The sequence below is a fragment of the Trachypithecus francoisi genome, unplaced genomic scaffold, assembly GCF_009764315.1.
Source record: "Trachypithecus francoisi isolate TF-2019V2 unplaced genomic scaffold, Tfra_2.0 Lachesis_group2, whole genome shotgun sequence".
In the NCBI taxonomy this organism is placed as follows: domain Eukaryota; kingdom Metazoa; phylum Chordata; class Mammalia; order Primates; family Cercopithecidae; genus Trachypithecus; species Trachypithecus francoisi.
In genome coordinates, this window is record NW_022681465.1 from 116,711,722 (window position 1) to 116,739,560 (window position 27,839).

At 41.5% G+C, this 27,839-nt stretch overlaps 1 protein-coding gene across 3 annotated transcripts in view; it reads left to right on the plus strand.

The window, feature by feature from the left end:
- DOCK2 (dedicator of cytokinesis 2) overlaps positions 1-27,839 on the plus strand; it is a 323,398-nt gene that overhangs the window by 17,884 nt on the left and 277,675 nt on the right. For all 3 annotated transcript variants that reach the window (XM_033180268.1, XM_033180267.1, XM_033180269.1), the window contains one exon: positions 26,291-26,439. In XM_033180268.1, coding sequence (XP_033036159.1) covers positions 26,291-26,439 — 149 coding nt within the window. The remainder of the gene's footprint in view (positions 1-26,290; positions 26,440-27,839) is intronic.

Here is a 27,839-nt window from a genome sequence, read left to right on the forward strand (position 1 = left end):
ACAGGACAGTTGTTCAGAACCAGGGGCTGGATCAAGTCCTGATTTTACTACCTTACCGGGGCCTTCACCTCTGGAAGCATCCGATTCTTCATCTGTGAAATGGAAACAATATAGAAGGTTGACCTCACTGGTTTACTGCAAGCATTGAATGTGATGCTGCTGGTGAGAGGCATAGAGAGACCTGGTCCTTAGTAAGGACTCGTAAACCAAGTTTCATCATCAGTAACTATTACTAGTGTTATTATTATTTGTAGTCATCCGATAGCATCATAGAAGGTACAACTGGAAGTCAGGAGAGCTGGAGTCTCAGCTCTGCAGTTTCCTGTATATTCCAACTTAGAGAATGAATTAATCCCTCCATCTCATTTTCCTCATTTCTCAAATAAGAAGCTTGAATGAGGGGGATACATGGGCACACATTCCCTCCTAAGGTTTGTGGTCCTAAGCTAACTGTAACCTAAGGTTTAGGGTTTGAGTTACTCTGTGCGCAGCAGTTAGCACCTTCCACTACCACAAGTGCTCCTGGATGCTGGGAACCCGGCTCCTCAGTTACTATTGCTGGAGTTCTTACTAACATACAGAGGCGCATTGTGCTGAGAAGTATATATCATTACCTTCATGAATCCTCCCATCAACCCTGTCTTACAAGGGCTGTTATGATCACCTCTTTGCAGGTGCTAACGTTGAGACCTATATAGGAAGCTGGGATTTAACCATAGGTTCCTAACACCCACACTAAATGGTCGCAGTGTCCACAGTGTTCAATAGTGACTAGTAATATTTTTGTTCTCATAAATATTAGTTGAGCTGCACTCGAGGATTTGGAAGAACTGGGATGGAGAGGACCACGCATCAGTGTGCTCATATTGTACTCTTCTCTCTTTTACTCAGTCCTTTCAAAACTGTAGGCACAAAAGGCAGGAAGGCAACACCTGCAAGACCTTGGGGGCAGCTCCTGCTACCTCAGCCCTGTCTAACTTTCCCTCTCTGTAAAATGGGGCTGAAAAACAGTTGTTCTGCCTACTTGCCTGGTAGAGTCATTTTGAGTTACACGAAAGATTGTATATGTGTGTGCATTAAAGAATTTGCACATTGGGCATATCAAACGTTTGAGCTGAAAGGAATGTTAGCAACCAGCTGCCCAGAGATAGTCAAATTCAGCAATTGAGAGAAACCCTGAAGAGGCTTCACCTTGGATGCATAACAAGCAGGCCCACTTCTCCCCGCTTCTTAGAACAGCTCACTGTATCTATATCTCTGTCAGTCTGTTGATCTACCAATCTATCTATATATCCAAGAAAATTTTGAGCAAAAAAATTCTAAGTCTAAAGAAATATGTGGTATTTGTTTTTCTGTGCTTTGCTTATTTCACCTAGCCTCACGTGAAAAATTGATCTGGCTCTGATAAGGGTGTTGATCGTGGGGGAGGCTGTGTGTGGGTGGGGACAGGGGATATAGGGGAACTGTGTACTTTTGACGCAATTTTGCTGTGAATCTCAAGCTGCTCTTTAAACAAGCCTACTCAAAAAAAATGTATCTATGCAGTATAAACATTGACCTGAATTACTGCCACCTCCAATCCATTTCACAGAGGAGGCAAAAAAGGCCCTGAAAGAGGAAGTGGCTCTTCTAAGGCTACTGAGTAGAAGAGTTAAGATAGAGCCCCTTGTTCAGCGTTTGCTGCCCACATACCAATTTACGTACCAATCGTTAGTACTGGAAGTGTGGCCTTCTCCCTCCCTGGCTTAAAGGGTACACTTCAGTGCCTTAGGGAGGTGGTGGTGGGGCTTCCGTTTCACTGCCTGTGCTCATAGTGGTGCCTGTGGTTGGGGGACATCTCTGCCATTGCTGGCTCTCTGGCATCACTGCGCCTGCAGTTGTGAGCTATTGGTGGTGGTGTCCAATGGCTCACACTGGTTCATTGCTGGAACAGTGAGATACTTTCCTAGGGCCAGCTCTAGAGGAACTCATAAGATGATTATGTGGTGGCTGAGGTTCAGGTGGGTTCAGCCTTCCTGTCCCACCAGTTTCAAGCTATGCAGGTCTAACCATCTCCCTGTCTGACTCTGTCTCTCATTTGTTCTGTCCCCACCTCACCCCCACATCATCCCATGCAGCCCCTTTTTTAAATCTTCTGCTTCACCCCATCCCTAGAGGAAATCCCCCTTTCCCCTTGCTCTCTTCTTAAGCCTGAACAACTCTCAACAGCTTCAGACACCAGCCAGTTCCTAGGGAGGCAGTTCTCCACCCAATCCCTTCAGGTTCCAGGTATGGGATAGGTGTAGTGACTGACTGCGGCCCTGTAGAGAGAATGTAGGCTGCAGGAATTCATCCCATTGCATTTGCCCTCCCAGAGAACATTCTAACCAATTTTCTTTCTGGGTCACCGAAGAAGGAAGGCACACCTTGCCAAGGTGAGCATTATTTTTTTCTCAGACCCAGTCTCTTCTAATCTAATTTGGGGGTCGTGTATTTCCCCTTCCACCATGGCTTTGGCTTGATCCTTTTGGATCTAGCAACCCTGGCATTACTGTGCTAAGAAGCATTTGGCTCTTTCCCACCCAGTGTGAGCCCAGTTTGCCCTGATCATTGCCACCCTCCCCTAGCTGTAAACTCTCCTCTATGATGGAGGAGGCACAGAGTCAGCTCTGATTAGATTTGTAAGTTTTAAGGCTTCCACAGCCCAATGAAGGGGTGTGTGTGTGTGTGTGTGTGTGTGTGTGTGTGGATGTGTGTGTTTAATGTGTGGTGAGCCATTCTAACATACCTCCCGGTGAAATCTTTAAGGGTTCCCCAAAATGGATGGGAAAGGTGTCCACTTCTTTTCTCATGGTGAGTTAAAATAATTCGGCATCCAATAAAGTACCTCTGGGCCTTGTGTGCTGGCAGCTTCTGGGCAGGTTGACGGTTTCCTCCCTGTTCGTACTTGTTTCATCATAAGCCAAACAAAAGCACTGAGAATCTACATATTCGGGATCTCAGGGGCCTCTCTTCCTTCTCGTGCTTCTCTAAGATTTTCCTTGTACTTACACTACACCAGCTTCCTGACTTCAGGTAAAGAGTTGTGTTTTCTCTCTGTATTCCCAGTAACTGGCACTGGGATAGGTGTTTGAAGGTGAAAGGAGCAGTTACCTTCATTGAAAGAAGGTAATATCGTTTATTGAAGAAAACGCTGCACACTAGGTCTTCGCTTATGTCGTCCCTCGGTTCTTGGAAACTGTAACTTTAAGGGAAATGATATATAACAAAACCAATTTTGCCATAGGCTAATTGATATAAACAAGAGTTAAGTTCCTAACTTAAAATATCACCATAAAATATCGCCATACTTCTAAATAAAGACCCAAACACTTCTAATATTATACATTAAAATAAATGTGAGCTGTACATTTAAGAATAATAAAAACAAGTAAGATCATGACTTACCCACTTATTCCAGTTCAGGGTCCTGGTGGCTAGAGCCCATGCTGGCATCTCAGGGTGCCAGGCAGAAACCAGCCCTGGACAGGATGCCATTCCATCACGAGGTACACTCACACACACCTACCCTCACTCACTGTATGGCCATGTAGACACACTAAATGAACCTGATGCACATGTCTTTGGAATGTGGGAGGAAACTGGAGTACCCCGTGAAAATCCACATAGAAATGGGGAGAATGTGCAAACTCCACAGATAGTGGCCCCAGCTGGGAATTAGTTTTTTTTCTCCTCAAGGTTATAACAAAACAACATTGAATGAAACGATGTTGCTGTTCAAGGTCCTGCTGTGCTAAGAGCTGGAAAATTTAAACTCTAGTCCAGGAAAGCTACTAACAAGCGGTGTGACCTTGGACAAACCACTTAACCTCTTTGGGCTTCATTTCACATTTATGTAATCAGAATGTTGGATCTCTGAGATCCTGTTCATCTCTGATGGTCAGCCAGTCTCTATTGCCAGGACAGCAGAGAACAAGAGACAGCAGCTTCAAGTACTATTTATTTATTTATCTATTTATTTTTGAGACGGAGTCTCTCTCTGTTGCCCAGGCTGGAGTGTAGTGGAGCCATCTCCGCTCACTGCAAGCTTCGCCACCTCCCGGGTTCACGCCATTCTCCTGCCTCAGCTTCCCCAGAAGCTGGGACTACAGGCGCCCGCCACCATGCCAGGCTAATTTTTTTGTATTTTTAGTAGAGACGGGGTTACACCATGTTCGCCAGGATGGTCTCGATCTCCTGACCTCGTGATCCACCCGCCTCGGCCTCCCAAAGTGCTGGGATTACAGGCGTGAGCCACCGCGCCCGGCCTCAAGTACTATTTAAACTGCTTGAAAGGCATTCTGTTATCCTGCGGCTCTGGCGGCACTAGTGTCAGCCTGACACGAAAGACACGGAAGGACTCACTGTGTTTGGATGTACCCAGGTTAGGGTTTTGTCCACACAGGCCATGATGTGTGAATCCAGTGTGTCATTGAGAGGCCTGTTAGGACTAGGTCTGTGTTTCTTGGTGTGGGACCTGAAACTCCACCACTTTCTGCCCCTCTCTGCGCCCCTCCCCAGCCCCCACAGAGAGGGGCAGCAGTTAGGACCTTGCCCCCTCTGCAGGTGGATGTTTCTCTCCATGCAAGTGTTTGTGTGGGTCTCAAAATTTGCTTTTCATCAGGCTCATCCCTGCCGACATCCCAGATTTGCCAGAACTTCCATCTGCAGCAGGATGCTTTGTTTTGTTTGTTGGTTTATGGGGATTCTGGGCTCTGTCTCTGGGTGCAGTGGCAGGTTTTAAAATCAATTACAATCCAGGTAACAGGAGGTTCGCCACAGCACTCTGCTGTCTGTTCAAGGCCTGTGCTGAGAAATTAAGCAGGTCCCAGTTACCTCTCAGAAAATTTGTGGTATTTCAGGGGACTACAGCGAGTTGCAAATCTTGATAGGTGGTGGGACCTGTCTGCAAACAGCAGACTGGCTTATATCGTGGTTCAGCAGGAAAAGGAGAGAATAATTCCCTGAGCATAAGATGTGTTGCTCCCTCTTCTAGTTTATCAGGAGATATCCACATACATCAAGAGACAGACTCTGGGTTTGGGGTACAAGCAGGAGAGATGGTTATTTCTTGCTCTTTTTCCAAGAAGATGGGAAACTGTGGTTGTAGGCTTCTTATTTGTGATCAGGTTCCTTGCAGCTCATTAATCCCCAGGCCTAAAGCTGACCAGTTACTCCTTTCTCTGTCTCTTGCCAGCCTAGTGGGAGAACACTAGGCAGCTTCCTCCGTAGTTTTTTTTTTTTTTAAATTTCTTAATTCATCCTGGGAAATGTGTACATTCACAGAATGCACTGCTGTGTGATTGCTGGTCTCCAGGTCCTTATTTCTATGCCTTAGGGTCAGAAATAGGGGGAACACAGAGAGCAGGACTACCTAACTGTTCTGGAGAAATTCAACAGCCATGTAGGTCTTCGATTCTCAACTGCATTCCAGGTTTGCTTTACCCATCCTTGCCTAGGGGATTTCATCCACTCTGCGGGCTCAGTCCCATCCTGCTGCCTACAGCTGCAAAACTTAATTTTTAGTGTAAGTCTTTGCCTTCATCTCAAGACCTGTATCTTTAACTGGCTTTCTGACATAGCAAATTCCACACGTGATAGATGGAGCCACCTTTTTGATGAAGAGAGGCAACGCTTAGAACAGGTTTTTCAATTCAAAAAATGTTTATTGATTCTCTGGCATAAACAAAACATTTTGTAACCATTTAGAAAACACAAAGATGATGAAAATATGGTGATGTCCTCAAGGAGCTTGCCTTTATTTGCAAAATGAGGCATTCTTTATTATGATTCAGAATGAATATTTTATAGTAGAGATAATAAGCAAAGCACCATGAGGCTTCAGAGGAGAGAGCCAGAGGATGAAAGTCATTCTTGTAGTTTAAAACCTCCAAAAGATTATTTAAAATGAACAGGAAACACCAAAGAACTTCAGAAATTGGAAATATTCAGCTTTTATTATATTAGGTTTGGTAACCTCTGATTTTTTCATGATCTTGACTTTGGCCCCAAATGTACAAAGAGGGTTTGTTGGATGATCTCCTTGCCAAAGTCTTGAGTTCTAGAGAGCCATTTCCGGGTTTTTCATTTTGTTTCATAATTGAATTGTATTCATCGGTGACTTTGGAAAAGTATGTCATTTTTTTGGTTCTTGGTTTCTTGATCTGTAAAATCTGGATGATAGTGGGGTTAAATGTGATTATTAAATTTAATTATTATTAAATTACATAATGCTCAACACAGTCCCTGAATGGCAATAAATGCTAGATAAATGATAGCTTGAAGTTAGTATGATTATTATTTCCATTTTAATTATTCATTAATAATTATTATACCGATTTTTATTATCGGTTTGAAGTTAGAGCCACTGTAGAGCATTAAAAATCAAAAGTTGCTTAAATTGACTTTTTAGAATATCAAGATAGAAAAAAAAGCTATGGGAGAAAGATGGTGTTCATATATACTGTCATAATTATGATACTAGTTACTTTTAATAATTTTTATAGAAACTTACAAAGTAGGTTGTTATCACTATTTTACAGATGGAGAAACTCGCTTAAATGTGCCAGTTCTTTCAAATAAGCAAGCTTGCAGATATTTAACTAATTTTTAACTGTGATGTATTTGTTTTTACCCCTCACAATCTACTGTCTCCTAGGAAGGGGGAGATACAGCTGATAGTTTGAAATTAGCACCCTCTTTTACTCAACCAGCATAAAAGACTGTTTGACCCAAGCAAGTGACGAGGTGATGATTTGTAAGGCCAATTTAAATCAGTGTCTTGCCCACTGGCTTCCAAAGTCCAGGGATGTGCAGGTATATATTTTGGGCAGTGAGGTTCTGTTGTGCATGGATTGCGGTCAATTTCATTGATTTTTTTTTTTTTTCTCAACACAACGGTTTTGAAAGGCTCTTTTGTTCCCCAAATAGCTGATCTTTTCAAACCTTTGCTATTTTTTTCCTATTAAGACTTTCAGATAACAGTGTAAATGCAATTAACCACACATTTCAGATGATGATGAGATATTTTTGAACATGTTTAACGGTTTCACAAAACATAGATGGGAAAAGTTGAGTGACTCCTTGGAGAAATTGCCTCATCCAACCTGTTCATTTTCAGCCCAGGAAACTGTGGTTCAGAGGGGACATGACCTGCCCAAGGTCACACCACAAGTTAGTGGCAGAGTTGGGATTAAAAGTTAGGAATCCAGATTTTAGTTTCTTTCTTTGATTTGCCGAGTAAGCAAAACTATTTTCTTTGGCATGAATGATAATTTCAGATGTGTACAGATAGAGTACTGTATCCAGAAGGGAAGTTCATTCATTCCTTTCAGTTCCCTTTCAATCTTTCTGATTATGTCAAGGATGGTGTATCTTTGCTGTTCTGTTTTTATCTTTCTCTAATAATTTCCTTTGATAACAAAGATGGAGCAGACCTCAGGCTTAAGCCTCTCTTAGAATTTAATAACAGTGTTTATTTTTATTGTATTGACTGTTATGATATCTTCCATTTATGGCAAAGGATACTGGTTTTCTGGTTGAGGTAGCAAAGTTTTCTTTTAAAATAAACTTAAGCAGATTCAAATGAATTTACTTTATGAAAAATATTAAGTAAACAATGGTGCAGGTGGAAATTATGATGAGTACATAGCAGATTTCCCACTGAAAAAACATAATGATAAACCAAAGCTTGGAAAATACTCAATTTGATTTTGCCCTTTAGAAAGCTCTAAGCTCTCTGAAGATAGATATGGCTAAATCCCAGTTTCCTTCTTATTCATGTCATGTTCTTTTTAAGGAGCAGTCAGAAAGACAATCATTAGATCTAAAAGAAGAACATAAAAACTACCCGTATATGAGATGAACTCCTATGTCAATAACCTCATTACGAGTAGCTTCCCTACAAGCCAAAAAGTTGGGTCAGCAGCCAATCTAGTTTCAGTACGGAGGTAGTTTTGTTTATATTTTACATTATAAACAGTATGCAAATGCATTTGAAAACAGAAACTTGTTTCATTCTTCAGGGACTGATGCTCTATTTTAAGATATTTTATACCTTATTCTTGCCTTTTTTTCCCCTAAGTTCTCTACCTTCTGATGATCGTTCCATCAGAGAGTGTGAATGAAGAAAAAGATGGCAAAATGCAATTTATCAAACATTTTCTCACTATTAACACATTTTAGAGATTAGCATATATAGAACAAATGGAATGGGAATATTAAAGTTATGCATTAAAATGGAGTATAGAACTTTCCACATATTTCTTTCATCTATAATTTACCAATATCAAATGAATACTTGGAAAGAAAGATGTACTAGACTGCAATATTTGAGTGTTTTTCCCATTATCTTTAATAGCAATTCTTCCAGTATTGCTTAATTTGTTTCCCTGCTCCCTAAAGCAGAAGTTTCTTCTTAGCTATGACTTAGTTATCTAGGGATCCTGGAGCTCTGAAGACCCCCATTATGGTTTGGCTAAGATGAGCCTGCCTTTCCTAAATGCTACACAGAACTCATTCATGCCCGCTCTTCCTGTGGGCTTCTTCTGCTGGCCATTAGTGCTTTTTGTGGACTGCTCCTTCAGTGGAAAATTTATTCTCATTTAGAGGAACCTGAAAAAAAAAAAAAAGAAAAAAGAAGGTAGAGTCAACTTCTGGTGACTTATGGGCAGTTAGAGTCAAATGTTTGAAAAATGGGCTTCTGAATCAGCAGAGATTTTACAAAGTGACTGGTGGAACTGCATACAAATTGGTAGAGTACAGAGATGCCAAGAAATGATGCTACTTCTATTACCACTAATAAAAAGACTGCATTGCTAAATTCAGGGCTAGAAAGGTTAATGATGATACATTCTTTTTTAGTATCAAAGATTAACATGATAACTTGCATATTAAAGTTAATTCAGACCTACTGCTAATGGAAGGGGCATACAAAATTAATTTCTGCAGCACCTCATAAATGACAATCACTCACTCTTCTTTGGCTGGTGTTCTTTGTCTTGGCAGGGGCTGCATGTGTACTTAAAGTGGGCACACTTCAGTTAGTAGCGGGGCATCTTTGGCCCCTGAGGAATTTGGGAAGCTTGGGGTGTGTGCCCTGTAGCTCTTAATCACTGCCTGTCTGCTGGGTGTTTTCCTGCTGGGATGTGTGTACTCCATTACCAGCCATCTTGTTGACTGGCATGGATCTTGGTTTTAATATTTAATGAGATGATGAAACTGTGCTGAAATGAGAAGAGTGTGGAAAGTGGGAGAAAGAATGGGAAAGGTAAGAAAAGAGCTGCCCTCTCTTGATGGCAGGAGATTCTCCAAGAAGAATTCAGCACAGCATCTTCAGGCAACTATTTGCCATCTTTTCCCTATTGAGTACCAAGGCTCAGCTGACATAGAAACATAGCCTGCCCAGTCTTTAAGAGCACAGATTCTGGAGTCCAAGCACTTGACTACAAGTTCCAGCAGAATCCCTTGAGTAACTTACTTGACTTTTTCAAGACTTACTGTCTGTTTTAAACAGGAAAAATAATACAGACCATATATATATACACACACACACACACACACACATTTATATTTTATATAAAATTAAATAGAATTTTAGTATAATTTACATATAGAAAAATGCATACATCTTATATAGTTCATGAAGTTTTTCATATGTAAATCTATTAGCCACCACCCATATCAAGATACAGTATATTTTCATTACCCAGAAAGTTACATATAAATATTTTAAAAATTAAATAACAGTAACTTATACTTTTATAATGCTTTCCATGAGGCAGGTGTGCTGATCTTAGTGCTTTATGTTATCTTGTTTCATTCTCACCGAGAGGTGCCGTTATTATTTCCACCCTACAGATACAGAAACAAAGACACAGAGAGGTTAAGTGATTTCTCCAAGATCACACAGACAATACCCAATATTCCACTTCCACACTCTGCTCACTGTTGTCTATATAGCACTTACCATGTGGTCTATTACTGACTAAGTGCATTAGAGGAATGAGAATGGAGCCTCCTTGATGGCCGACATTTCCTTCCATTCCTCTTCTTCATAGTCCAGTTTATCATTCCACCTTGTCTTGGGCTGACGGGCTGTGCATGGTACTCTAGCAGAGTCTTTGAGGGAAAAGGTGGTTCTATCCCTACCTTCAATACTCAGATGCATGATCGGTGCTCTAGAAATAGTTGTTGACTGTTACTCCCAGAAAATCCTGTCCCCCAGCTCCCCCCTAACTGGCACTACTTGGTAAAGTGAGAATTTGACAAGTGTACAGGTGGGCTCACTGGGACCCCTGCTAGTTTGGGCTGCTTAGCCACCTTTGGGCTCAGTCTTTACCTTGTCGTTGTGATAGTCTAAAAATTTAAAGTGAAAATCCCTCCTGTTTCTGGGCCTGTTGTGGCTCCCTTGTCCCAGCTTCCCATACTCATTTTTCTCCTCCGTCAGTCCTCATTCTTGCCCAGTTACTACTGCTTTTCCTCCTCTACTTTTGCCTTTTTTTCTCCTCTTCTCTGTCTGTCTTCTCTTCCTTTGCCTTTTCTTTCTTCTTTTTCTCCATCTTGTTTTCCTCTTGTACCTCTTCTTTTTTCTTTTTCTCTTCGTCCTTCCTCTCTTTTTTCTTCTCCTTTTCATTTTATCATGATTTTCATGAGCACCACCAAATCAAATTAAGAAACCACTCTCTGCTAAATGCATTGTAGCTGCCCATGGGAAGTTTTTGTTGTTGTTGTTGTTGTTTTGTTGTTTTTTTTTGTAGGAGGCAGCCATGTCCACTGTATCTCTCATATAGTTAAACTGATGCTTACCCATTTGTACTAGATTATTTTCAGACCTATTTAGCCAATCATTCCTTTGACATCTCCTTTTGGATGTCTTATAGATACTCAAACTCATTATTTCCAAAACTATACTCATTCTTCTCAAGAAAACCTTCTCCTCTTCCATGACTTTTCTGCCTTTGAATCTTTCTCATCTATGCCTTGGATCCGGTCACATCTCTGTCTTTATCACCTGCATGCTGGTCCTGTAACACCCGTGTGTCATATGGAATACTTGGCGTTTAGCAGACACTCGACACACACTTTTTCACGTGAATAGAGAAATGGAAGTGCCATGGAGGGACGAACACACACTCATGAAACCTCCTCCCTTTATTTTTTTTATATTCCACAAGAGCACAAAACACTGTCAAGTGACTTGAAACCATTAGCTTTTCTCCAGTTCTTTTCAGAGCTAAGATTTCACAATTTGAGTCAAAAGCAACAAATGACTACTAAGCTCAATGTAGAACATTAACATTAAAATGCAATATGAAAATTTTCTTTAAAAATTTCGTGCCAGAAAAAGCTATGGTTCCTGCAAGGAATTGGTCCTCTTCTATCCTAATGATCAACAAACTCTAAAACTTGGATGGCTGCCCTTATGGCCCCAATAAGGGCAGTAGGAGTTTATGTTATCTTTTACACTGGGATACCATCTTTCTTCTTTCATTCTTTTTGGACGAAGATAATGTATAAAGAAATACTTATAACTAATAATAAACACATGAACAGATAATGTGCAAAATTATTTGCAATTTCATAGGAGTACAATGGGAGATTCATGTGGGGGGTACTGAACATAATTTGAAATGTGGTATGTTTCATTTTTTAACTTTTATTTGAAGTTTGGGGGTCCATGTGTGGGTTTGTTACATAGGTAAACTTGTGTCATGGGGATTTGTTATGCAGATTATTTTGTCACCCAGGTATTAAGCCTAATACCCATTAGCTATTTTTCCTGATCCTCTCCCTCCTTCTACTCTCCATCCTCCAATAGACCCCAGTGAGGGTTGTTCCCCTCTATGTGTCCATGTGTTCTCATCATTTAGCTCCTACTTATAAGTGAGAACAGTAGTATCTGGTTTTCTGTTCCTGCATTAGTTTGCTAAGGATAATGGCCTTCAGCTCCATCCATGTCCTTGCCTCCACCCATACCCTTGGACACAATCTTGTTCTTTTTTATGGCTGCATAGTATTCCATGGTGTATATATACCACATTTTATTTATCCAGTATTTCATTAATAGGCATTAAGGTTAATTCCATGTCTTTGCAATTGTGAATAGTGCTGCAATGAATGTATGTGTGCATGTGTCTTTATAATAGAATGAGTTATATTTATTTGGGTCAATACCCAGTAATGGGATTGCTGGATCAAATGGTAGTTCTGTGAAATGCAATATGTTTCATTGTACATATGTTTTCTTACTGTTCCCATCAACTGACTGCTCCTTTCCTTTAGTACACATGGACTGTTCATAAGGAGCATATGTTGTCCTCTCCTTGCACAGAGAGCTCATTACATGTCTTTAACTGTTATTTATTATCTTTATTTCCTACCATCTCATACTTTCCCCAGTTCTTCTTTTATTGCTGTAGAGTCCAAGCAAAATCTCTTTGATCCTCTTATTTAAATATTGGGCCTAAGTGTATGATTCACTTATTAAATCACTCTTTGCTTTGGGCCTTTTAGGGAAGGGCTCCCCTTGGCTCTTTTTCACAAGTGAAGAAATAAAGCAGGCTCCTCAAGTCTGTCTCCTGCTCCTCAAGTCTGTCTCATCTCTCTACCTTCTTAGATGAGTGCTTTTAGAAAAGAAAAACAGGCCAGAGGATAAATTCTTCCCATTTCCATTTTTATTTACAGGGACAAAAATGGCTGTGGTTTTTTCCTTTCCTCTTTGAAGTTTGCTTCCCGTTCTTCAGTTTATTTGAAATATAGTATACTTCTCGGTTTTCCTTTTGTAATAAACAACACTAGGTTTTAAATCTGCGGAGCTGTAAATGAGAGGAGCCCCAGCCTCCTCTCCTTCGGAGCTGATATGGGGAAGGTGAGGGAAGAGGAGAATCAGATGATGATTGGAAACAATTACACAACCATTCCATTTTGCTAATGCTTGAATCCAGAATAATTTTCTCATTTAATTCTCTGAAATGAAGGGCCCCTCTGTTAGCCTTAAAATGTAAACAAGAGGCTTTTAATGCATGATTTTCCCAGAAATGGAATGCTAGCTGCTCATATTGATCCAAAACATTGCTGTTGGCTTTTGTTCTTTTTGGTATTTGTAAGTTTTGTGATGGCGGCGATACAGGATTGTTCATGTGCGGCTTGAGGATTGTCATTAAGTGCTATTATTATTCTAAGTTGCAAACAGAAATGAAAAAGGACATTCAGAGAACGCTTGCCGGAGCCCTCCATTAGTCTGTCCACATACAAAAGGGAAAATGGAAATCTGAAGCATATATCCCAATTATTTCAATTTATACCCACCTCTTAGAACTCAATTCTCTGAGTTTGGTATTCAGACAAAAGTGTAGTTTGTTTGAATGATGCAGATAACAGCTTTAAGTCCACTTTATTCTAGCCTCTCTGGACCAGGCATTTGTACAATTTGTAAGTTAGCAACAGTGGAAGGAAACTGAAGCTTTAACACGCTCTGCTTTGGACTGAAAAAATTCTGCATAGTGTTGGATCCCAAAGCCTCATTACACTTAATAACTGCAACTGAATTTGTATCATGTTTTATTTTGATCTTCTTATGAAAGAGTCATTCTCATCTCCATTTTTGGAGGGAGAGAAGTAAAATGGCTCATCCAAGCCTGGTGGTAGTAAGGCTGGGATTCAAACCCAGGTCTCCCAACCTTTAACCCAAAGCTCCACTTGCTATGCCATGCCTTCCTCTATGATTAGGTAAAATGGCTCAGGGGAGGTGGTGAAGGTAAAGAAACACACATACAGTTCTCATTCTACACCTCCCATCCCACCCACAGCTGCTACCATTTAGTTTCTTCAAGGATGGCACAGAATAATGAATATTGACCAACCCAACACTAAACAAGTTTCTGATTCTATGAGTTGCCCTGAATACAGACCCCTTATTTGCCTTCAGCAAACACTCATTCATCTAACACTTATTAAGATCCTACTGGATAACAGGCATTGCGTTAAGAACTGTAGGAGAGGCCGGGCACGGTGGCTCAAGCCTGTAATCCCAGCACTTTGGGAGGCCGAGACGGGCGGATCACGAGGTCAGGAGATCGAGACCATCCTGGCTAACCCGGTGAAACCCCGTCTCTACTAAAAATACAAAAACTAGCCAGGCGAGGTGGCGGGCGCCTGTAGTCCCAGCTACTCGGGAGGCTGAGGCAGGAGAATGGCGTCAACCCGGGAGGCGGAGCTTGCAGTGAGCTGAGATCTGGCCACTGCACTGCACTCCAGTCCGGGCGACAGAGCGAGACTCCGCCTCAAAAAAAAAAAAAAAAAAAAAAGAACTGTAGGAGACATGACTTGATTAAGATTGGATATCTCACCCCAGGCTCTCACTGTCTAATGAGGAAAGGTGGCAAATAGGGCTTGAAGTCACGATTGCTGTTTGCTAGCCAACTGCTATGTGATGGGGAAGCCCAACCGACTATAGTTGAATAAAAAAATGAAGGAAGTGAATGACTGGACTAAAGACTCAACCACTGAGTTGACTAACGCTCGTTATTGTTTAATTCTGGGGTTCTAGGACTCAGATTTGTTTTCACCCCCCAGGACTGTAACTTACAAAACCACAACAAACAGGTCGGGCGCGGTGGCTCACGCCTGTAATCACAGCACTTTGGGAGGCCAAGGCAGGCGAATCACAAGGTCAGGAGATCGTAGCCATCCTGGCTAACATGGTGAAACCCTGTCTCTACTAAAAATACAAAAAGAAATTTGCCAGGCATGGTGGTGGGTGCCTATAGTCCCAGCTACTCGGGAGGCTGAGGCAGGAGAATGGTGTGAACCCAGGAGGCAGAGCTTGCAGTGAGTTGAGATTGGGCCATTGCACTCCAGCCTGGGCAACAGAGTGAGACTCCTCTCAAAACAAAACAAAACAAAACACACATGCACACACACACACCACAAGCATCAATCGATCATTAAACAGACCAAAACACACACACACACACACACACACAACAAACATCAATCAATTATTAAACAGACCAAGTCTTGGATTTTCTGTTTAAGGCCAACTTAAGGGAGTTAACAAACTCAAAGGGTGGCTGCCTCAAGCTAGCAGAATCTAGGAATTGGTAATAATTGCCCTGCGCTCATGAGCTGGAGTGAGTGGGGCTGGAATAACACTGGTGTTGGAGTTAGACAGGTCCGTGCTGGGACCTTGCCTCTGTTGGAGACACACTAGCTGGGTGAGCTGCATGGAGCTCCTATTTTCTCATCTGTAAAATGGGAACAATGCAACCCATTGAATAGGTTTTGGTAAGGAATAAATACATTCTCAGTATGGTGCCTATAATCTAGCAGGAGTTCAATGTACATTGCATATCTCTCACAATTAATATTCCACTCTCCCGCTCCCCTTCATGCCAGTAATTTCTGTCCCCTTTTAAAAAATATGTTATAGTGACCCTGGCTGCTGAGAAGACTCTATTTGAGCATGTGAACATGGACTAGCTAATAAAGAGATAAAAGTGTAGGAGTTCCTGGTTAAGTACAGATTGGGAGTCGTGAAGCCATGGAATTCTATGAGTCTCCAAAGGGGACCGGCATGAGGGAATAAGGGATTCTGTATGGGGTGATGCAAATGAGAGACAGTGGGTCAGGGATGATAGCCCTGGAAGGGTGTGGGAGGTGCTGACCAATCTGATAGGTGTCCTGAGCACTTATAAATCAATGTGAATTCAGATGTCACTGAATTGGAAATGGTGTCAAAGGATGTGAGACACAGATCTTCATAGTCCCAACGTTAGTGGACTTATTTTTCCTCTTGCATGAATTTGAAGTAGAACACTTTCCTAAACATTTTGCTTTATTTATGTAATGTGTGTGTGTATATATATTTATATATGTATACATGTATGTGTGGGTGTATATATGTATGTATACATGTATGTGTGGGTGTATATATTTATATATGTATACATGTATGTGTGGGTATATATATTTATATATGTATACATGTATGTGTGGGTATATATTTATATATGTATACATGTATGTGTGGGTATATATTTATATATGTATACATGTATGTGTGGGTATATATATTTATATATGTGTACATGTATATGTGTGTGTGTGTATATATATTTTAAAGATGAATGTCTTGCTATCTTGCCCAGCTGGGCTTGAACTCCTGGGATGAAGCAATCCTTCCATCTCAGTGTCCCAGGTAGCTGGGATTGCAGGTGCATGCCCAGCACCCAGCTAGGAATCCTTCTTTAAAGATTGTCAAGATTATCCAGTACAGAGGCAGCTTGGTCAGCCAGAAGCTTTTTAATTTGCTGCTCCTTTCATCACCAGAATGAAGAGGTGGGTGCACAGTCTTCTGACAGGCCAAACCGCATTCATCTGGTGCGGCACTGCAAATGTAATCATTCTAAGCATTAGGAAACAAATCAAATTTTGGGTCCCAATTCAATTGGCCTTATCTGCATTTTTATTTTTCCAAAAGCACTTTTAGGGAGCTGGATTGGCTTGCTATTTTTCCAAAAGCACTTTCTAAGGAGCTGGATTTAATGAGCAAGCTAGCAATGAGGAGGCCAGTCAGCAGTTGCAGGCAAGTGCAGTGGGATAACTAAGGGTGCAAGTACCTTTCAGAACACACTATTTATGTCCTAAATAACTTTCAGAAGGCGTGATGATAGGCTATCTCAGTGGCCATTTCCCACCATCAGAGAAATGTTGATGGGAGTCTTTCATTACTTGCTAGTTGAGGCCAGGAAATGGTCTCCATGATTACACCCTAATTTGATAAACCCTAAAATGAATCTATTACTGTCTCACTCAAATGCTCCAAAATGCATATGCTTACACAAGTATGTAGCACATGTAATCCATCAACAGGTCATGTTGACTCTGCCTTCAAAACATAACCCATGTTCGTCGACTTCCCTCTGTACTTGCACCCTTGTCTCTACTGCCACAAATGAATCAAGCTTTCATCTTCTCTCCCCTGCACTGTTATAGTAAGGAAGAAGGATAGCTTAATCGGTATGAATATGGGCTCTGGAATCATATTTCCTGAGTTTAATTCAGCTCTGCTTACTAGCTGTATGATTTTAGGCAAGTTACTGAACCTCTCTAAGCTTCAGTTCCCTCGTCTGTAAAATAGGTATAATGATATACTTTGTAGAGAGAATGCCTGATAGACAGTGAGGGTGCAATAAATACAAGACCCCTTCTTTACCTCTACAGAAAGCCTCCTCAGTGTTTTCCCACCTTCCTCTCTAGGCCCACCATTAAAAACACAAAAACAGAAAGTGTTTATCACTACCCGGGAATCAAACTTTTTACCATGGGCCACAGGGCCTGATGAGACCTGGCCCTGGCAACTTCTCCAAATTTATCATCTCACATTCAACCCCTGTTTCCTGCAACCCAGCCACACTCTCATCCACTTCATTCCTCCAAGGTCTGCAAATTTCCATCCCAGCGCCTTTCCATGTCCTTTCCTCTGCAAGTGTGTCTCCCTGAGATCAGTGCATGCAGCTCCCTTCTCTGGCTTCAGGTCCCAGCCCAAGTGTGTCTGGCTCAGCGAAGCCTTCCTTGACTGCCCTGTATGAAGTGATCTAGAAGATTCTCTTCATCCTGTCACCTGGTTAATTTCCTTGCTGGTAGTTATCAGTGCCCGTTGTTGTCACATCAGCTCTCATGGCCCCCAACTCCAGCACCTGCCTCCCAGGGCTGCCCTCGGGCTGGAGGACCCTACTTTTCCCGGGGACTGGAACCACCCAAAGTGCTGTCGACACCCTGGGTCTGAACATTCCAGGTTCATCACCCCTGGAGTCTACACTGCCTCCAGAACTCCTTGTAGGATTGAGCTCAAAAGTTATCTTTTGTGAGGCTTGCTTGATTTTTGTACTCGGTTTGGCCTCTTTCCCTCCACTTCCCTACTCCCCTTGCATATTTTTCTGGAACATCTCCTAATAAGTCCTCTTCACCCAAACTTCATGTTAGAGTTTGCTTCTGGAGTATCTAACCTAAGACAACTATTAACTTGTTTATTTAATTATTTATAGCACTTTACTAGAATATAATATTGATGAGAACAGTGAGTATTGACTATGTGTGTATGCATATATATGTTTAAACATACATGTTTAAGGATATGAATATACTGCTTGTCAACTCTCAGAGCTTTCAAATTATATTTATAATCAGTGTGACTTTTTTGGATACAAACATATTCACATCCTGTTAAAAGTTCTTTACTTTGGGAGGCCAAGGTGTGTGGATTGCTTAAGCCCAGGAGTTTGAGACCAGCCTGGGCAACATACCAAGACCCCATCTCTACACACATACATATGCAATAACAGTTCCAGCAGTTCCATGTCGGCCAGCCCTCCCTGCTGTCTCTGTGCTTCTAAATGGCAGGAGCCAACTTATTATAGGGTATTTGCTTATTAGGTTTAGTGCAAAATCACTTTTTATGTTCAGTATAAATGATATATGGTAAAAACAAGAGCTCGGTTCGGATTTTCAATGGATATCTAGTATAAAGTTTTGGAAGTACGTTTTTCCTTAAGGATTTACCACCTAACTGTGTTTTCTCCCTTCTAAGATACCTAGAGAGAATTTTAACCGGACGCTGAGTTCTAACATTTCTAAAGAGGCTGTGTTTGTTTAGCTGGGAGATATATTTTGGCTCTGTAGGGGTTCGTAAAGTGGAGACGTAGATGGCGCCAGAGGGTGGCCAGAGGGCTGCGGGTGGTGATTCTGGGTTTTGCAATGAGGTGTGTTTCCGGGGGGTGAGGCAAGTGACTCATGGGGAGGTGCTGAAGAATGCGTTGGGGGAAATGCTAGTGAAGTTGTAAAAGGCTTGTAACCTGATCTGGAATATGAAATTCGTGGGTAGTTATTGATTTCCCAATGGGTGGAATTAGTTTTCTTCGTGATATGCTGGCCGGAGGAGGGAGGTTGTGAGAACAAATCCCTAACTGTCAGACTAGAATCGTGTCTGTGGAGGTCTCCCTTTGTGTCCAGTTGATCCAAGCAAGCGACTTTCAACATCTGCAAGTGCTCGCAAACCAAACAGAAGAAAAGCAGCCTGGCAGAGCAGCGCTGGGTTTACACTGGGCAGCCCTGCCTGGGAGAATTTGGGGTTTCAATTACAGGGGGAGGGCAGGGTGAGCTGTGACATCTGTGGCCACCCCCCCTTCCCCATTGCAAGTCCTCCAAGAGAGTTGAGCTGAGGGGAATTCGACTTTCAGTCAATAGGAACTTGGCCAAAGCCGAATGAGTTTCACCTTAAAGTCTGTGAAAAATGGAACAGGATTGAAGAGTCGATTAACACACACTGGTGACAAAGTCAGGGGCTGGATGTGAGTGGAATGAGATTCCAAGTGCAGGCTGCCATAGTCAGGCTTGGAAACATGGGCACTCATGCTGAGGATGTGACTGAGCCCTGACATAGATGCATTGCTTATGTTTAACCTTCTTCCTCAGCAGTAAGAGAGGGGCTGGAAAAGTACAGTGCACTATACTCCAGAATGTCCTAAAATCTGTATTCTGATGGTGGGACCAGGATGTACCTGGGTTCACAGATTGGCAAGCATTTCCCTAGCAGGGATATAGTGTCCATCTTGTCTTATGTTTTATGAGTGACTCTTTGGGTTCTCCTTCTCTCAACATGAGTTTCATGGAGGAGAGGGATAATGGCATATCCCATGGAAATCGCATTATATCCAAAGGCCACTGCTGACCTTCTGTTAGTTCTGAGTGAGTGCATGTGGATTGGTGTAGGGCTGGTCCTGAACTGGTACTTCTCAAAAAACCTGGAGGGATGATGGTGTACCCCAACTACAGCTTGGGCCTTACTTTCATTTATGGGATGACAGCAAGAATCTCACTGGTTTTCCTGTTACATAGGCAATGACCATATCGTGTGATAAATGGTAAGATGGAAATATGTTGAAATACATTATGGGTGCCATAGGAATGAAGAGTCACCCAAGGCAGAGTTGGGGTGTCAGGAAAATCATCCTAGAGGATTTCATGTCTAAGTTAGGAGCTAGAAGGGAAGAAGTCAGGAGAAGATTGGCGGGACAAGAGCATTCTAGGCAAAGAAAATAACATGCGAAAATTCAGGAGAAGGAGAGAGTTTGTGGTTGGAACAGAGAGAGGGAGGTGGAGAAGTGGCAAGTGGTGAGCGCACGATGAGTTAAGGGAAGAACTTGCTCACAGATGGCCTCCATCCATGCCAGAGAGTTGAGAAAACTCATCCTGAGGGCAATAGGAAGTTACTGAAGAATTTCCTGACCACAAGGGACTCCTGTGCAGGGAGCAGGGAAGGCGGTTAGGAGACTTGACACAGAACGTGGAGGAAGTTGGCTTGAAGGTAGAATGGACATAACTTCATAATGGATTAGTTGCTGATGTAAAGAGAAGAAGAACTCAAAGACAATCTCTTTACTTGGTTGACTGTGTGACTGGGGGTGTCCTCACTCTCGAGAGACAGCAAAGGAGAAAGAACAGACTTGTGGGGAAGAGGGTCAATTCAGATATGGTTTTTAGGAGTGTTTCCTGCTGGAGCTGGATTGTGGCTGTGGTCGCAGATGTGATTTTGGCTGGATGCACGTCAAGGTGGTTTTCCAAAGTGACAAAGAATTTTCATTTAGTTCTTCCAATGGGGCTGATACTGGTGAGGAGCAGGTGAAGAAAAGGGTCCTCTTATTTGAAGTGTCCATGAGCCATCAAATAATTGCAAAAGCACACCACACTTCAAGAGGGCTATGCATTCAGGTAGGTAGCACTGACTGCTGCATGACAAAACTTTCCTGAGGGAGGACCCAGAACCCAGAAATACTGCGTCTTCCTCTCTGCTGTCACTTGGACAAAGAAAACCCTTTCGATTAAAACCCAAGGAGTTGAGTAGTTCTGCAGATTCTCCCATGGCTGGTCTGAATTATAATTTGGACTTGTCACTTGGTGGCAAGTCTCCCAGCCTTTGTCAGACATTGGATACCTAAGGCAGGAACCCAGCCTGGGTGTGCAGGTCTCTGACATTCATTACCTCTGCCTATGAAGATTGATTTCAGGGTTTGCACTATTTATCTTCAAAACCATTTGTGTTTGTTGGTTTGACAATCAAGCAGCAATTTAGAAATGCTGCTTCCTGAAGCTTTACAGACTAATATAATTTCACAGCTCCAATTACAAAAGAGAAAAATTATTTCATCTACAAACAGAGGAGCCAGCCATTTCTGAGAAATCATAGTTAAAGAGAAGACAGAGTACCTTCTGAAAAACAGACCATGTTATTAATGGCCACTTCAGTGAAAATCTTGCTGACTGTCCACACCATGAACCTCCATCTTATGGGGATGCTGGTTTTGAGAATCTGTAAAGCGTCTGCCTTTCAGCTTGATAAACTATTGCTTCTCCTAATGCCTGGTCTGCAGCTCCCACAGCCTCAGTACTTTGTGAGCAAGGCAAACATCCACTGTCTTTCCACCTAGCAAATATGTCCTTCCTCCTGCAACTTCCTTGGAACCTATGTTTTATAGAATCCTAGAATTTTGGATGTGGCTTTAATAATCATTCACTTCATCCCTTCATCTGATACTTTACCTCTTCCTCGTGCCTATCTATAGACGCAACCTACTACTTGAATACTTCTAGGGATGGAGAACTTACTATCAGACTTTTCCATGAAAAATCCACTAGCTTAGTTCAATTTTAAGTAGGATTTAAAGTCCATGACTTCCCAAGGAGATCTTTCATATCTAAAATCTTCTGAGTGGCTTTTTCCTTGGATTCATATCTTAGTAATGTGATTTATGTGAGGTATCTCAACTAGCGTGCTAACGGAATGACCTTTTAAGGAAAACCCTGACCTCGGTTATTCCACAGCTCTGTTTTATGACCACTCCTAATCGGTTGCTACTCCTAAGGTATAAAGGTACTAAGTGTTTTTCCTGTCTACTCAAGTCTGCTTCTTATCTCCGTTGGCTCTGTGCAGTGATGGGGAGTTAACCCCTGGTCATTCCTTTCCACCCTAGAATAGTGACTGGCACATAGTAAGCCTTCAATAAATGTGTAGAATGACTGACTGCAAGAGTTAGTTCAATGTGTGAATGGGTTAGTTCTTGATCTGCCTTTACATGCCTCCTTCCTATAGGTCCTACTGACCCTATTTTACAGGTGGGGAGAGTTTTAAATAATTTTTAATCTTGAGTCACAAAAAGCTATTTTAAGCCTTAAAACATTGTCATCTTGTACTTTAAGCTCAAGGCAATTGACCATGCTTTATTTGTTTCTTACTGCCTTGCTTCAAGGGCTTATCAGATCTTTAGCTTTGGCAGAATCCAAATACATTATGTCAGAAGCTAGGAATCTAGGGGACAACCCACGCACTCTTATACTCATTGTTATCACCTGGATTGTCATCATCATGGCATCTTCACTGCAGTGACACAGATTTCCTGAAGGCACATCTTTTGGTGACTCCCTTTTACCCAGAGGACTGTGGAAAAACAAGACTTTCTGTTGTATTTTAAATCTCCTTTTTTAGAATCTCTTATTTCACTTTTCAAAGAGGAAGACTTTACCACCTTTATCTAACTTGATAAGATAATGCACAATTTTTATCTTCTGGTTGGGCTTAATTATCACATCAATGAAGGCATAATTGGGAAGTATCATTAAGTTAGGGAAGTTATTCGTCTTCCAATGACAAAGCATTTACCACTTCAGATGAACTCACCTAGTTTTTCTACAACAAGAATTTCAACACTTGATTTCCCTCTAGCAAACAAAACATTGCAAAGTTACAAGTTTACATCCTTTTGAAGATAACTTTTAGCCAGGCAGAAGGAAAAAAGAGAAGATAACTTTTAAAATAAAATTTTTAATGAATATTGTAAGACTTTTTTTTACCCTGCTTAATAAATACATCTGGATGAAAATCTCAAGTTTTTAATGGCAAGATATGGACTGAATATTTAACTTAAGTAATAGGGTAATTGATAAATTAATATATTTTCTCCAACTTTCTCCCTTATCATTCTAAACAAAGGGTAGTGGCTAATCAATGTATTGTACTTTCAAAAGTCCTTAGACCAACCAGTGGTTTTTTTTTTTTTTCTTTTGAGACTGGGTCTCACTCTGTCGCCCAGGCTGGTGTGTAGCGGTGTGATCATGGCTAACTGCAGCCTTTACTTCCTGGGCTCTGCTGTTCAGCCTCCTGAGTAGCTGGGACTACAGGCATGCATCACTATGCCCAGCTAATTTTTAAATTTTTGGTAGAGATGGGGTCTTCCTATGTTGCCCAGGCTGGTCTTGAACTCCTGGGCTCGAGTGCTGCGATTATAGGTGTGAGCTACCATGCCCAGCCCCAACAATGTATTTCTTCAGTGCAAATTTCTCATAAAGTGTCATTAAAGCTGTGACCTATGATTTTATCTGCAATTTTAAGCAAAGCAGAATCAAAATTTTTGTCATCTATAATTTTCTGTTTCCATAGAACTGACACTTCGTTGCAATTAAGAACACTTCTTTTAAGTGTTATCTTTCATTATTCTCCTTCCAAGAGAATATAACCCTAGACTATGTTCTCTAAATCACCAAGTGTTCTCTAAATCCTCACTCTTCCTATTGCAATGTTATCCATGTGTCAAGGACTATCTCAGATGCCACCTCCTCCATTCATTCAGCCAAGATTTACTGACTCACTCCTATGATCCAGGTACTGTATCAGGCACTTGAATTTTAGTTCAGCTCTCATGGAGCTTACTCCTTAGTGGGATGAATGGACATTAATTACACTTATTGGAATTTAATTAAAAACTGAGATTGGGCTCTGAGAGAAGGGACATACTCTGTTAGATCCTATAAAGTCTTCTATGAACCTTCTGACCAGAGCTCATGGGAGGGCTTCTGAAGCACTCAGTACGTTTTGTGACTCTATCAGTTGGGACTCTTTGGTTTCAAGCAGCAGAATCCTACTCTGGTAAATTTAAGTAAACACAAATGTATTTAGAAGAAAGGAAACAATTCATAGAATCAGAGGAAATGCTGGGAAACTAGTTATCAGAGAGGAGAGACTCAGAATCTTGGAGGGAGAGGGGACTCAGCATGACCCCCTGGGCAGCCTCCTTGGGGCACTTCTGTGATGACAGCAGAGCCCGAGAGACTGCACATTTCTCTTTTCTTTTCTTTTCTTTCTTTCTTTTTTTTTTTTTTTTAAGATATAGTCTTGCTCTGTTGCCCAGGCTGGAGTGCAGTGCTGTGATCTTGGCTCACTGCAATTTCCGCCTCCCTGGTTTAAGCTGTTCTCCTGCCTCAGCCTCCCGAGTCACTGGGATTACAGGTGGCCACCATGCCCAGCTAGTTTTAGCTTTTATTTATTTATTTATTTATTTTAGTAGATGTAGGGTTTCACCATATTGGCCAGGCTGTTCTCACACTCCTGACCTCACATGATCCACCTGCCTCAGCCTCCCAAAGTGCTGAGATTACAGGTGTGAGCCACCATGCCCAGCCAAGACTGCACGTTTCATGTAGTGCATAAGAGCAGTCTCTGCAATCGGGCTGGATTTACCACTTACTAGCTGTGTACACATGACCAGTCCCTTTGATTCCTCTTCAGCAAAATGGGGAAATAATGTTATCTACCTCCCTTAGTCACTAGGAGAATTTACTGGGATGATTCATGCAGGACACTTGCAACAGTGCCTGGTGCATTGTAAGCACTCAAAATACTCTGTATTAGTACCATTGGCAGTTATCATTATGAACGTTCCCTCAAGATTCAGATTTCAAGAGGCCATCCTAATTGGGGCCAGGTGTCCAGCCCTTCTCCACGGGAAGGCAGGGAGCCTATGACAGCTTCTCAGGATTATAGCCCATGACAGTATGGCTCCCCCACATACAGTCAGGGTGCTGTGCCAGAAGGAGTGGGTGGTAGCTCTTGGGCTGACAGAATAAGAGATGTCCTCTACCTCTTCTGAACTTAGTCTTATTCTAATTTCTGCCATTGTTCATTGGTTTTGCTTTTTTTTTTTTTTTTCTGTAATCACCTCTGTCACTTTTTAAATACCTAACGGGCAAGAACCACATCTTATCTCTGTACCTCCATAAAGAGAGTATCTTCCACATTAAAGATGTCCAATATCTACTTGTTAGACTGAATTAAAATGAAATCCTGGTGTGTATGATTCACATTGCAGCTCAAGCAGCATCTGAGTGGGGGCAGCTTGACACATTTTGGGATTTTTTTTTTTTTTTCCCCTCAAGGTTTTCTGTTTTCAAGGGAAATATGGAGACAAAGCTATGAAGGGCTTCAGAACCTTCCAGAAATTTCCCTGAAACAGCAATATCAAGAGACATACCCTTCTCTGCAAGAGTTTTCATTTCTTTCTTTCTGTTTTTTGAGATGGAGTCTCATTCTGTTACCCAGGCTGGAGTGCAGTGGCAACATCTCAGCTCACTGCAACCTCCATTTCCTGGGTTCAAGCAATTCTCCTGCCTCAGCCTCCTGAATAGCTGGGATTACAGATGCACGCCACCATCCCCAGCTAATTTTTGTATTTCTAGTAGAGATGGGTTTTTGCCATGTTGGCCAGGCTGGTAAATGAAAACAATATACACAAGGATGCAAATGGAAGGTTATTCATTTTGTACTGTCTGTACCAGTGAAAAATGTCCAGTAGTACAGGTATGGGCTGAATAGAAAAATACATCCATAATAAAGAGTACTATAAAATAGTTAAAAATAGCTAAGTTTGTCCCTAAATGTAATAATATAGAAAGTGCTCCAAGAAATATTAGTGCATGAAAAAAAGTCAAGGTTCAGAGTAATATATACATCATGGTCCCCTTGTATAAAATGGAAACAAAGCCAAAATAACTGTATGTTTTATACTGATAAACAGATAAGTGAAATTGTATAAAAGGATCTTGGAAGTTTATAATCACAGTATATGACTTAAATGCAAAGTTAAAATAACAGTAGATATTTCATATGGCACATTTTATATGTATGTGTATATATAAAATATATAGAATATATTAGAATATACATATTAGAATAACTGGTTGCCCCTGGGTAGAAAGGGTTAGAAAAGGGACTAGAATTGTGAATGATGTTCTCAGGAAATCTTAACCTAATCTTTAATATTTTAATTTTTTACAAGGAGAATGTCTTCATGAACTATTTATTTAATGAAAAATTATATGCATATATGAAAGAAAAGAAACTAAAAAATGAGGAATTCTACATGCCTCTGAACTGTCTTTATTCCAGAATGCCGGGACATTCTGCTTCCTGTCATCACCAAAGAGCTAAAGGAGCTGCTGGAGCAGAAGGATGAGATGCAACACCAGGTCCTGGAGAAGAAGTACTGCGTTGAATTGCTCAACAGCATCTTGGAAGTCCTTAGCTATCAGGATGTGGTGAGTCCTCCTGATGATGTAGATATCCTGGACTCAGACTAGGGCTAAGTTGATTAAATTGTGAAATATTGATGCTGATGGATAGCAGCTGGAGTCTAAAGATAAAAGTCAATGGCTTGCTCAGCAGGCCTACTTTTCCTGTGACTAACCCCCATTGCTGTGAAGGATGGCTAGGGGACTAGAGTTAATCATGTAGCATTTTGTCACTGTGTGTCTTGTTGGCGAGGCTTTCTCAGAATGTGGGTATAGACATTATTGCAGCCGTTTTACATGGCTTGTCCATGTACTCCTGCCCTAGTTTGCAGGGATGGGAGGAAAAGTTTCCTATGCTTAGATGGCCAAGAAAACTCTCGTGTCTGCTTTCTTAGCTGATTTACTTGGGTTTTGTTTCTTCAGTTACCTTTTGAAATGGCAAAAATGATTAAGCCTCTTCCTGGATAAGCAGATTGCCAGGGCTCAGATTCCAGAGACAGGGCGTGGAGTGGGATGGTGGTGGCCATGAAGTCATTGTATGTTTTGTAGATGTCATTCAGAGATTAGTAGGGAATGGAAACCAAAGGAAAGTCTCAGTGGGAGTAAGCGGAGGGCTTCCAAAGGGCTGAATCTGCAGAAGGTAAGCCAGATGAAGTGGTGAAGACTGAGAGGTAGTGATTAGACCCAGGCCTGGAATTCTTAAGCATTGGAAGATGGAAGGAGGGTGCTTGATTTGACCCAGGTTCCTCTGGCAGCTCCTCTTTGTCCTTGAGTAATGTCCAGGAGGTACTCAGTCCTTAGATGGGACTGGCTTCAGAGGACTACATAGACCCAAATAACCAATACAGTTTTTTCTAAGTGTTGGTGTGAGCCTTACCTTTTTCTCTCTCCTCCCTAGAACATCCTCAGAGAAGAGCTTTCTAAATGAACTGTGTCTATGATTGACTGTAATTCGAAAACTCTGCAGAGCGATGTTCCTTTACTGGTCAGATCCATAGTCAACCATTATGATCAATTTCCTTGCATGCTGTCTCTCCTGTCTCTTCCTTTCTACACTCACCATCCCAATTAAGCTGCTTCTTGTCTTATTACTACATATGCATAGCTTGCTTCATTCATTCATTCATTCATGCAAAAATATTAATACATATGATATACCCGGTGTGCACTAGGCACTGGGAACAAGAAAACCTGTCCCCAATATATAATGACTAAAATCTAGATGTGTATTTGGGGTACAAGAGCTACAAAGGATATATGTGTGTGTATGTGTTTATGTGTAAGCATTTTTGTCAAGGAAGCCTACACAAAGGAGGTGAAACTTCAGCTAGTGTTCAGTGGTGAATAATTAATGATCATAGCTCTGCTTTATTTGTTGGTTTCTTTTTTTTTTTTTTTTGAGATGGAGTCTCGCTCTGTCGCCCAGG